This window comes from Syzygium oleosum, unplaced genomic scaffold (assembly GCF_021117445.2).
Source record: "Syzygium oleosum isolate NSW1041296 unplaced genomic scaffold, Sole_v2.1 Sole_v2.31, whole genome shotgun sequence".
Taxonomy (NCBI): Eukaryota; Viridiplantae; Streptophyta; class Magnoliopsida; order Myrtales; family Myrtaceae; genus Syzygium; species Syzygium oleosum.
The window spans coordinates 114,422-126,564 of record NW_026607515.1 but is presented as its reverse complement, the minus strand read 5'-3'; the positions used below and the strand labels follow the sequence as shown (position 1 = coordinate 126,564).

The 12,143-nt window shown below is 41.8% G+C and overlaps 1 protein-coding gene and 1 pseudogene across 1 annotated transcript; both read right to left on the bottom strand.

The window, feature by feature from the left end:
- Window positions 1-2,860: 2,860 nt before the first annotated feature.
- LOC115667433 (caffeic acid 3-O-methyltransferase-like) lies at window positions 2,861-11,850 on the bottom strand (annotated as a pseudogene).
- Window positions 5,556-6,668, bottom strand: LOC130135333 (uncharacterized). Its single transcript, XM_056304183.1, has 2 exons — window positions 6,079-6,668; window positions 5,556-6,000 (listed from the first exon to the last, which is right to left on the bottom strand). Exons 1-2 carry the CDS (start codon window positions 6,091-6,093, stop codon window positions 5,614-5,616), a joined length of 402 nt encoding a protein of 133 aa, XP_056160158.1. The 5' UTR covers window positions 6,094-6,668; the 3' UTR covers window positions 5,556-5,613.
- Window positions 11,851-12,143: the final 293 nt, after the last annotated feature.

Here is a 12,143-nt window from a genome sequence, read left to right as displayed (position 1 = left end):
TAAACCCTAAGACACTAAAAATGACCTAATGACTTGATTTATTTTCAGCGGTGATATAATGATGCAATACTAATTCTTTTTTTGTATTTTCTTTTTGTGGCATGTAAACTATATGCAATGTGAATAATGCATGAGATGCAATTACTAATTAATTGGAACAAGTGCACCAAAAGTCCTAAATCTTATCGAGATTCCACTGATTCCTCCATTCAGCTGGCCAAAGATTGCTGGAGAGAAGATTTCTCTTACCGATTCCCCTTCTCAATTAGTGCATTCTCTCCTAAATCTCTCGCTCGCTTCCCCTTTTGTTCATATTTTCCTTTCATTCTTCATTATCTTCCCTCTGCCCAATTTATTTTCCAGTGGGATTCCTTGATTTCCTCACAGGATAATGTCAATGGATGAATCGGTGGGAATTAAGGATTTGATGACCTCCTTTCTTTCCATAACTCTCTCACTTTTGGCCGAGATTGTTGACTCGTTACTGAATCATGTACCGGTCCAATATTGTCTGCCCATAGTCTCTTTTGCCTTGTAGATAAATCTTTAAACATATAAGCATATATCCGAAATCTTTGCCGCAAATATGTTTAGAGAATTTAATTCAAAGCTTCCCTATGCCAATTCATTAGTCCCAGTTCTTTTAATATGCAAGCTGGACTTAACGGACTTTGTTTAGGGATCGGAATCGCCAGCTAATTTTTATGTGATCAATGAGTAAGCAGGCTATCGAAATTTAGGTGTCCACAATATATATCTGGGAGATCTTCATATTCCCAATTGTGCATGTTTTGATTGATCATACTTGATTTGATTACCTTATATAGTCATCAATAGGCTTATGGACTTTTCATTAGATACATCTGATACACACAAATTCCACACAAATTCAACAATTCTCTGTTCCACATATTTCTTATCTTTGTTTTTATTCGTATTGATGAATGTGCATTTAAAATGCAAATGCAAAGAAGAATCTTGCAGTGCTTTATATAAAATATTGCATGACTAACATACCTATTTCACTTTAAAACTCAATGATTTAATTTTAGTAGAGCAAAAATTCTCGTATGAAAGTGTGAAGTCAACGTGTACAAAGGCTCTGACAAAAAAAAAACATGTACAGTGGCAATAATAAAATGGTTCGTCATACTTTTCCTTTCAATGATAAGAGGGTTCAGTATCTGTTTATCAGCGGCAATATTAAGCATGGGAGACGAATCTTGGGTTATGGAGAAATACACGTTATATACTTGTCCTCTCCTCTTTAACTTACGACCACAAGTGGTAAAACGGTCAGGAAGAACTCCAGCTCCTCCTCCTTCCCTTTATGAAAGTCACCGCCCACCTTGAACTCTGTCCTCGTTTCTTGTTTTATTCTCTTTTCTTCGGTCCTGGAGCTTATTGTCCATTGATCCTTTTATGCTCAGCTGGTTCTTTCCCTTCGTTCTTTGTCCAATCAAGTCAGCCGAAGCTGCTCCAGTAAAATTTACAGTTGCCTCCTTGTTCCTTGAAGCTCAGCCGCCGGTCTCTTGAAGTTTCTGCTGGTTCTTGCATTTCCGCTGGTCGTTTGAATGGTCCAAACGTGGGCATGACTTCCTTGAGCTGTCATAATTAATGACTTCACGAAGGGGACTTCTTTGTCCAAGTCAAAGAGTGCAGTTTTAATACAATGGTTTGTGGAATGGATAAGGACCATGGAGATTGTTTTCTTGGTTCAAGAGAGGGGGAAATGGCCGGTCACAACTTATACCCATCTAATCAATTTAGTTCAATTTCAATGTTCCATTCTTACCTCATTTAGTATCCCCAAATAGTCTCGCTTGCAAGTTCAATTTTTCCCATTAAATCACCAATCTATGAGGGTAAAGTTACAAGGTTAGCAACATGAAAATGTGAGGGCAACGATTAATTTTGACGAATTTTAAAATGAACAATGAGAGAGCACAAAAAAAAAGCGACGTGAATCCGAGCCATACGATAACGAGATTTTTGTTTAGGAGTCGAATTATGTCGTTACCGACGAATCCGATTCCTAATTTTTATAAAATGCATGGATGACCTACACGAGGGAAACTAGTTATCTATAACCATAATGCTTCTACTCCTAAATGCATAAGGTGCACGTAGGCAAAAATTTAAGTGTCAACAATACTTAATTACATTTACGCACTCACCTTCATTTTATGCATCCAGATATGGAGACATACACTAATTCCAAGTTTAATACAATAACCATCATGTGCTTCAATTTATTCTTGAATTTGAAATTTTATCACTAATCATGATTAGCGACGGATGATAAATGAAACAGCGTATCATGTTATGTATTACAGCTTATTGCAAGTGAGGTTCTACCTACCACGTATTACGTGACAATAACACGTGGTGTGTAACATGCCAATACATAGTGAGTGATTTCAAAATTTAAGTGCCACGTAAGATGAAATGCATGCCAGGCGGACAATATGATTAGTCGGTGACATACAACAGCCGTACAGACGCCTAAAACGCTTTCTTGTACAATTTTTCAGATCCGCTCGGCACATGCAAATTAAGCGATGAGACCTCATTCTTCCCTGGCAACGTTTAAACACAAGTGTACATCCATTCAATTTGGGCATATTAAAGGCATACATGATGAGCTTTTAGTCTCATTGAATAACACTTGTATGCGATAGCATTTGGTAGTAATGGACACTAACAATAACTTAGGATTTAAACTTGCATCCGCAACTAAATTATCGCTTCACCATTCGGCCCACCATTTGATTATGCTCTTGCCAATCACAAGAAGCTAGATATTATTATCCATCGTCCGATACGTCTCCATGTTCCGTCCCATTAGCTCAAACAACCCTTAATTCTTGAGGAATTCCATGATGTGGTCGTAGGTGATACACGCAACGTGGAAACCCTTGAATCCCGCGGCCTTGGCCAATGCCTCAAACTCCTTCTCCGTCCGCTCTTTCCCGGCCACCCATGCCATCATGATCAGGTGAGAACGAAAGGCTAACTTGGCCACGAAGCTCGTGTCCGGGAGTTCGGGAAGGATGTACTCGACCACTATGGCCTTCCCGTCTTCCGGTAGCGCGTTGTAGCAATTCTTCAATAACTTCAAGCAATGCTCGTCACTCCAATCGTGACATATCAACTGCATGCCACAACCGAATTGATTAATATAGCAAATTACAAATAAGAGTTATTATCATTCACGTTCAAAGTAATCGGCAAATGAGAGTGGTAATACAAGTTGGACTAACCTTCATGAAAATTGCGTCTCCTGTAGGAACATTAACGAACATATCTCCTCCGACACGCTCGATGCCTAACGCGAAGATCGTAGTAGTTTATTCGAGGAAGTCAAACTTGATTAGCATAGGAAATGAGCTTTTCCGTTATATATTTCCATAAACGCATCAACCATAATATTGTTTCTGAAGCAATTCTAGTTCTAACCGTGCATGCAATATAATTAACATGAGGTGATATAGAGAGATTGTAGGATAACATATAAGTACCTGGATAGGATGCAGCATTGGCGATGACGTGAGGCAAATCAAAGTTGATGCCCTTAACATAGGGCTACTTGGAGACGATCATGTTGAGGACGGCGCCGGTTCCACAGCAAATGTCGACCACCGACTTGAGGCCCTCGAAGCCTTTGTATGTCTCAAGGACCTTCTTCATGGTGATGGTCGAAATACCGGACATGGCTTCGTTGAATAGTTTGTTGAGTCTCGGATTGGTACCGAAGGGGGTAAGAACAGCATTGGTGCCAAAACTTGTGTACGGAGGCCACTTTGGTGCCAAAACTTCCATTTGGATCACTTTAGTGCTAAAAAATTTGAAAAACGATCTTTTAAGTGCCAACTCCGATTTGATTGGTCGGAAATCTGACGTGGCAATTTTTTATTAGTATTTGAAGCCGACATGGCTCGCCGGAGAGTACAGTCAGCATGCAAAGATTAAAACGATGCCGTTTTATTCACCATACGTACACGGCGCCGTTTTATTTAGCTTCTTCTCCCCAAAATAAGAACCCTAATCCCCAAATTGAAAGATGGAGGGCGGAAGCTCAGCAGCGGCTCACATTCAGGATACCTAACCCGCGAAAAGCAGAACCTTAAATCCCCAATTATCAGCTCGCGCTTGCAGATGGAGAGCGGCAGCTCGCGCTTGCAGATGGAAGGCGGAAACTTCAGCAGCGGCTCACATTCGATTAAAGAAAGCGAATTAGATGGTGAGTGTTACTGTTTTTGTGGGTTACCGAGTCCGAGAAGAACATCTTGGACTCAGTTAAATCCCAGGAGAAGATTCCATGGATACAGCAGGTATAGAGAAGGCTCAAAGTACAAATATTTCAAATGGGTTGATGCCAAATTCTCCGGTCAAGCCACAGAAGTGATCTTGCAGCTACTTGAAGGACGACATCAACCTCCACCTACATTAATGGACGAGTTAGATGATGTCGACTCAATGCAAGCTCAAATGAAGGGTTTAACATCTTTAATCGACCATTTGAAGAGGGAAGTTTCAAGGCTGAAAATTGAAAGAAACTTTTATCGAGCATTGATTGTGTTGTTGTTCACTTGTGTAGTATATTCAAATTTGAAGTGAGTAATGAGAAGAAGTTTGTATGTCTACCATAATCGAAGATGTGGAATATTTACTTGTATTGGGTCATTTGTAAGTAAAGTGTGTTACTGGTTTGCTGCAAATTGTATGGAACAAAAGGTTTTGTTCCAATCTATGGTGGAAATGGAAGGTTGGAGTTGGAATTCATTGGTTGTGAGCACTTCAAATTTTTTTTGCTTGGTTCTGTATTGTATATATTGGTTTGCTTGGTTTTTGCATCAGATGTAATGGTTTGCTGCAACCATTACTGCAAACCATGAAGAAATTAAGGGGTGGTGACAATTCACGAATAACTATTTCAGTGCCATAAGTTGTAAATAGTGATCGTTTCAGTGCCAAGTTTTTCTGAAAGTGATCATTTTAGTGTCAATCGCGATGAAAAAGTGATCACTCGTGTTGCAGGAGTTTAAAAAAAAGAACAAGTCAGTTTCAACTATGTTTCCATTGGCTTGCACCAGTCGTGGTGCATGTTGTTGCACCAGTTGAGTTGCTGGTGCATCTTGTTCTTGCAGCAGCTCATACAAGTGTTGGTGGAAGAAGACACACCAGCACCCAGAGTTGCACCGATAGCTGTGTTGGTGCAACAGGATGCACCAATAGCCACAATTGCACTAGTGCTTTGCTAGTGCATCTTGTTCTTACACCAGTACTTGTATTTGCTAGTGCAGGAAGATGCAGCACCCACAACCTCAACCAGCACGTACATCCAGCACCCACAACTTCAACCAGCAACAATAATCAACCAATAACTTCCAAAAACAACATCAGCCTCATAACAAGGTGCAAGACAAGAAAATAACAAAAACATTGTTGCCATTGACATTGCTTGGTTCTTTAAAAAAATAAACATGTCCATAAAAAAACATCAGCCCCCAATTAGTCAACGATCCCTCCCACCTAATATGTCAAAGCGAACACATAACAACAATGGCAGCAATCCCCATCAATGAAGATACCATGTCCAGCACCCTCCCATTAGTCAATATGCACAACACCCCCGGCTCCTTTTCCTTTTGCACTTTTGAATTGATTCATAATTCGGGCAATCTTTCGAACTGGACGCGTAGGTTCATTAACTGGCATTTCTGTCACATTCTTCTTAGCATCAACAATTTTTTTTGTAGCACGTGTCATGTGTCGGGACCTCTCCGTAGGAACATTGGTCCCATGATCAGTCGGTTGAGAAGGAACTAGTACTGGTTCTGTTGGTTGAGATGGAACTGGTGCAACTTTATTTGTTGGTGGCTGTTTTGAAGCTGTACTCCCTGTCTTCTTCTTCTTCTTTGTGCTCTTCTTTGGCTGCGCCATTGACTCTTGAGTTGGCCCACCTTGAGAGATAAGCACCTCCGACCTTCTTCCAGGCTACAAGAACATAATTATATTGTTAACCAAATGAATTGAAATACCATAAATTAAATACATGAGTCCTACAAATCTTACATTGAAAATAGTCATTCCAGTACGTTCATCTGTGTAAATCCCATAACCATATTGCCTTATTCTTTTTCCAAGAACCCCTCTTGTTCGCTGTGGTGCATCACTTTGAGCAACTTGTGGGGGAGCAACCTGTGGGGCTCCCTGTCCTTGTGCAACTTGTGCAGTTGGTCATCTTCTCACCTGAGAAACACATAACAAAATTAAACTCAGCCCATAAAAGACAAACACAACAATATATAGCTTACTGGATATTTTTTCCTCATTTGTTCGACAGTGGACTCAGTTGTTGTTGTTGTCGTCTTGCCTGTACTTGTCCCTGCACTTGGGCCTACAACAGGGCCTTTTGTTGGCCCTTCAGTAGGCCCAAGAGCAACCTCTTCAGTAGGTGTTGTTCTTGGCCCACGATCAGCTCTTGCAACAACTTCTTGTTTACGTTGTCTTTTCAACTGACAACCTTTCTTATTGTGCCCTTCCTTGTGGCAATAGGAGCATTTCATCTTCACCCCGGTCTTACTCATCCTCTGACTTGATGTCTCTCCCTCCTGTATTCTTCGTTTTTTCTTTGGCATTCCTATTTGCTTCTTTAGTGGCAAAGGTAGAGGGCCTTCATGATTTGTTGGCTCCCAAAATTTGCTACTTCGGATAAGCTGCATCATGAAATGGTACGAATTAAGGTATGAGCTTTTTTTTTACCAATCATGTAGGTAATCCTCTGGCCTTTCTTGCTTCATCAAAATGGCACAAATAGCATGGGGACAAGGAATTCCACTTAGTTCCCAGGCTCGGCATGAACACTTTCTTCTATCTAGGTTGACCACATACTTATCATTATTGTGAATGATCTCATATCCATTTTCTCCATTCCAAACCGGATGGCAGAACCTACTAGCAGCAACGTTCGCATCCAATTTCTTTACAATTCTAGGACCGCATTCTCTGCTCCACTTGATAGCCTCATCTCTTTGCATGTGCAGTATGGTCATGACCATAACACGAATATCATCAAGCATGCTGATGATTGGCTTGCACCTGGCCTCTAAAATTCTGCCATTGAAAGCTTCACTGAAGTTGTTGTCAATTATATCACATTTAAATTCTTCGCTGAAGAAGGCCCGACACCAGTGCTTAGCTTCTGTCTGGAATAGTGCATCAAAGCCTTCCTTTGTCAGCTGCAACAACCCCTGTTTGGCTAATCTGAATTCAGCCATGTTGGTACTCTTCGCTATCTGCCAAAACTGCTTCTGCAGCATATCCCCTTTGGAGATCTTTGCCCAATTTGCATATATGTGCCTCGCGCGCATTCTATGCTCAGCATATGGCATCAACTCAGCCAATGCAGGAACAAGTCCCTTCAAAAATTCAAATCAACAAATACAAGTCAGAAAATACTCAAGTAATTAATATGAAAAGGGAATTAATTAACAATGGTATTACCTTCTGTTGGTCGCTCATGAATGCCCATCCTCCCCCATCGTTTATGTCAAGGTCAACCATTAAATTCTTGAGAAACCAGGACCAAGTATCCTTGTTCTCAATCTTGACAACTGCCCAAGCTATCGGAAACATTTGATTGTTGGCATCTCTCCCCACAGCAGCCAACAACTCCCCCTTGCATATACCCTTAAGGAAACATCCATCCAATCCTACAACTCTTCTACAACCAGCCAAAAAGCCCCGTTTGCATGCATCAAAACAAACATAAAATCTATCAAACCTAGGCCCACAATCAGGCAGTGGCCTCTCTACAACCTCAGCATATACCCTACTAGATGGGTTTTGAACCACGCATTCGCGGGCATAATCCCATACCTGCGCATATTCTTCCTTGTACCGACCCATCAAAATTTGCATCACCCTCTGCTTAGCTCTCTTGCACTGATTCCTCGACACATTAACTCCTACCTCCTCATTCACTAACTGCTTCAACTGAGGGCATTTGATCTCAGGCATTGCTTTGATTGTATTAAAAAAATGTTTCGCCAATCACACACTTGTTACCCTTTTGTTATCAAAATGAATTGAACAAGTATGTTCCTCCTGGAATGACCTAATCTGAAATGACCCCTTCCTACTCATAGCGCCATACAGCTTCCAACGACAATTGGGTTGTGAGCCCTTAGCTCTCACAAATTCCTTCGTATTTCTAATGAATTCTACGCTCCTCTGTTCAACAATAGAACTCTCCACAATAGCTTCTTTTAATTGTTTTGCATTATCAAATTTCATGTCGACAGACAAAACAGGTTTATCGACATTTGGATCATAGCAAGGGTACTTACTTTTCCTTCGACGAACAGGTTCTTCATTATCATTCTCCGAACCAGCAGTTTCATTGTCGCAACTTGCTGTATCTTCACTTCCATTACCTCCAGCTGGAACTCCATCCAGCTCAAGCCTTTCTCCTAAAGCTGGGAGTTTTTTTCTGAAAAATTCCCTTTGTTTTTGTCTTGATTGTTGGAGTTCATCATCGTCTTCATCACTTAGGAAATTGACAATTGGCAAAGCTTCATCTTCTGACACACTATATTGAGCAACTTCCCATTCTAATCCAACTAAGTCTTCATCAGCAATAGCTGAAACTGAGACTACACCCACATTTCTATCAAAATCTGTCTCCCTCTCCTCCCTCACTTGACTCTCATGTTGCCCTCCATCTAACGTAGACTCATCCCCAACCTGATTACTATCATTTCCATCATCCTCATCAGCCTCATCATCACTATAATATTCAACATAGACCTTAGCTTCATCGCCGTGAAGATAATGGTAAATGATATCCTTAATACCATTATCGTCACTAAAAAATCTCAAACCATCCTTCAATTCCTTCCCAGGAACACAATAGTGCAATTGTTGCACTTTGCATCGAAAAAAATACAACAAATCCCTCACAAAATCAATATATGATGGCTTCCCAACATTGACGTAAATAGTACCTTCGTTTCCACCACAATATTCCCAGTCGTCAGGGCCAATAACAAACTCTCCACCATAGCAAACAATGATGCCTACATGATTCCCCTCCATTTCAATGCTGCACCCAAAGAATAAAAATATTCATTTGGACCACATAGCAGAATCATCAACAACTTTACATTTAATTGATTAAACAATTATCGAAAGAAACAAAGGAAGCCGATTTATTCAATTGATTAAACAACGTAATGTCCCCAACACCCATTTTTCAATTCAACCCCATTCGGTCCCCACAGAAACACTAACTAACTAAATAAAATCTTAGTCCCCACCACTGTCCCCACCACTTTCCCTCTGCGCCGAGCCCTCATTTTCCCCTCCACGCCCTATTTTTCAATTCAGTCACATTCGGTCCCCACAATTTTGCCCTCCCCACAAAAGTGATTAAACAAAAGTGAGGTCCCCACCATTTTTCCCTCCCCATAAAAGCAATCCAAGCCGAGCCCTCATTTTGCCCTCCGTGCCCCAATTTGCTTGCCGGAACCCTAAATTCTCCACCCAATTTACCCACGGCGAGAACATGACAAACCTGAGTGAAGCGGCTGAGCGACGATGGGCCAGAAAACAATGGCGCAGCTACGACGACGGCAGACCGACGGCAGTGGATGACGGCCGAGCGACGGCGGGTGAGCGACGGTGGGCGAGCGACGGAAGGCGATCGAGGGAGCTACGTCGAGCGAGGGAGAACTCAAGATCTGAGCCCTAATTTTAGTCCCCCTTCTTCAGCGACGTCGTTTTTTAAACGCATTCCACGTAGGAAAATAAAGCGACGTCGTTTCTCATGGAGGATGGAAAACGATGTCGTTTATGCAATTCCACGTGGACTGCGATTTAAAATATTTGCCACGTCAACTTATTTTTCTTTAATATAAATGCCACGTATTTTTTTTGCCGGAATCTCTCGCCGTTGGCACCAAAATGATCATTTTTCCTCCGATTTGGCACTAAAGTGATCCAAATGGAAGTTTTGGCACCAAAGTAGCCTCCGTACACAAGTTTTGGCACCAATGCTGTTCTTACCCCGTACCGAAGTAATCGAATGCTGTCATTCCATAGACCTTGTCGAACGGGACTCCTCCTTCAAGAACTGCATCTTTCAAGTGGTACCGGCATTATTTTGCTCAAAATTCGTAGTCAATTCAGCTTTTTTTCTCTCGATGAATATATATAACTTCGACCATGAATCTATTTCGTGATGATTACCGATCAAAGTTAAAATTGACTCTTATGAGTAAGTGATTGCTTAACAATTGCACAATTGATATGCATTTTTCAGGTGACGTACTACATTATTATCATGAAATTAGTTCTACCTACCAAAGTAAGTCAACGCAATTAATAGATTATAGAGAATTAAGTTGGCGTCGCATAATGCTAATAATGTGTAATGTCAGCGACTAGTCACATTTCTTGATGAACAATTCTACGAGGTTTTTCCGTTCCGTTTGTTGTCACCCCAATCTAACAAAACAACCAACAAAAGAAAAAACATCATCAAAAGAAAAGTTTAGCAGACTACATACTCGACCGATCAAATATAGAGAGTTTCTGCTGTCCATGTGTTTTTAATATCAGGATTGATTGAATCTACCGAGTCGGAGTGGAAAAGCACCAAAAAAGTATTAAACCTATTGCAATTATGCCAGTTCAGTCATAAACCTTTCTATCGTGCCAATTTAGTCATAAACATTTTCACATTTTGCAATTAAGTCCATCATGCCAACTTTGGCTGGAAATCGATCACGTAGACACTAGTCATCCTACGTGGCACGACCCTGGGCGAGGGCCAACAAGCCCTCCCAAAGCACTGGCGAGGGTCACAGCCCTCACCCAGGCCCTCACCAGATCTAGGTGAGGGCCACCTTGCCCGTGGCCGACGGGGATGCGAAGGCCCTAGGTGAGGGCCTTCGCGCCCTAGCTCACTGCCGGTGAGGCCACGATGGCCCTAGGCAAGGGCACAAAGGCCCTCGCCAACCGAAAAGGCCTCGCATAGGGCCATCGCGGCCTCACCGGTCATAGGCAAGGGCTTGTTGGCCCTTGCCCGGTGGTTGGCCAAAATGAAAGGAAAAAAATCAATAAACAAATAAACAAAAATTTATAAAAAAATTCAAAATTTTATTAAAATATGTCCACGTCAGCGCAGGCCGTGCCACGTAGGACGGCCAGTGTCCACATCAATGATTTCTGGCCAAAATTGGCCGGATTGACTCAATTTTCAAAATATAAAAAAGTTTAGAATTAAATTGGTACAACTGAAAGGTTTTTAATTGAATTGGTACAATTACAATAGGTTTAGTATTTTTTTAGTATTTTTTCCTGTCGTAGAGCAAAGATTATAACTATTTAGTGCGGGTGCCAAATGATTGGTAGTGCAAAAATATGGAAGAATATAATGCATATGTATATAGTGCCAAAAGGGGCGACCGAAACACCATCCTCGTTCTTGGTCAAGAACTTGCAAACCGAAACAATCCCGTAGAGCCTCTCGGCTCGACCGTCGGGGAGTTCGTGCATGGTGCACGTGACAATGGAGTAGGTCACGAGGAGGCGCAAGATCCGTTCGAGCATTGTGTGTGCATCCGGGGTCTTGGTTGGGAGTTGAGACGCGATCTCACGGGGAGAGAGGCTTGCGCCGGGCCCAGCCTTGGCCATGAGCTCAAGGAGGTCGAGCTCGAGAGCCGTCTTGAGGACCATGGGCAGCTCCGCCGCACAAGCGAGTTGCATGGCAAATAAAAAGGTTTCATCGTCGTTGGGGACTTGGGTCGGAGCCACCCATGTCTCGCCCAATATCGAACCCATCTTGATCTTTGACCTTTTTTTGCCCTTTTTTGAGACGATGTCTTTGATACGATGGAGGCGTTTTGAAATTTTGGAGAGGGTTGAAGAACGGTATGTAGAGATGGAGGCAGGAGAATTTGTGCTTGACTCGTAGGTAGTGGACTTAGGGGATTTGGTTGGGCACAAGAGTTCAATAAATGTGGCCATTTATGATATTCTATGGTGTGTGTGTGTGTCTACATATATATAAAGTCATGTGTATTTGTTATTGAAAATTTCATCGCCAAACCTAGGAAGAGACGGGAGTGGTGCAG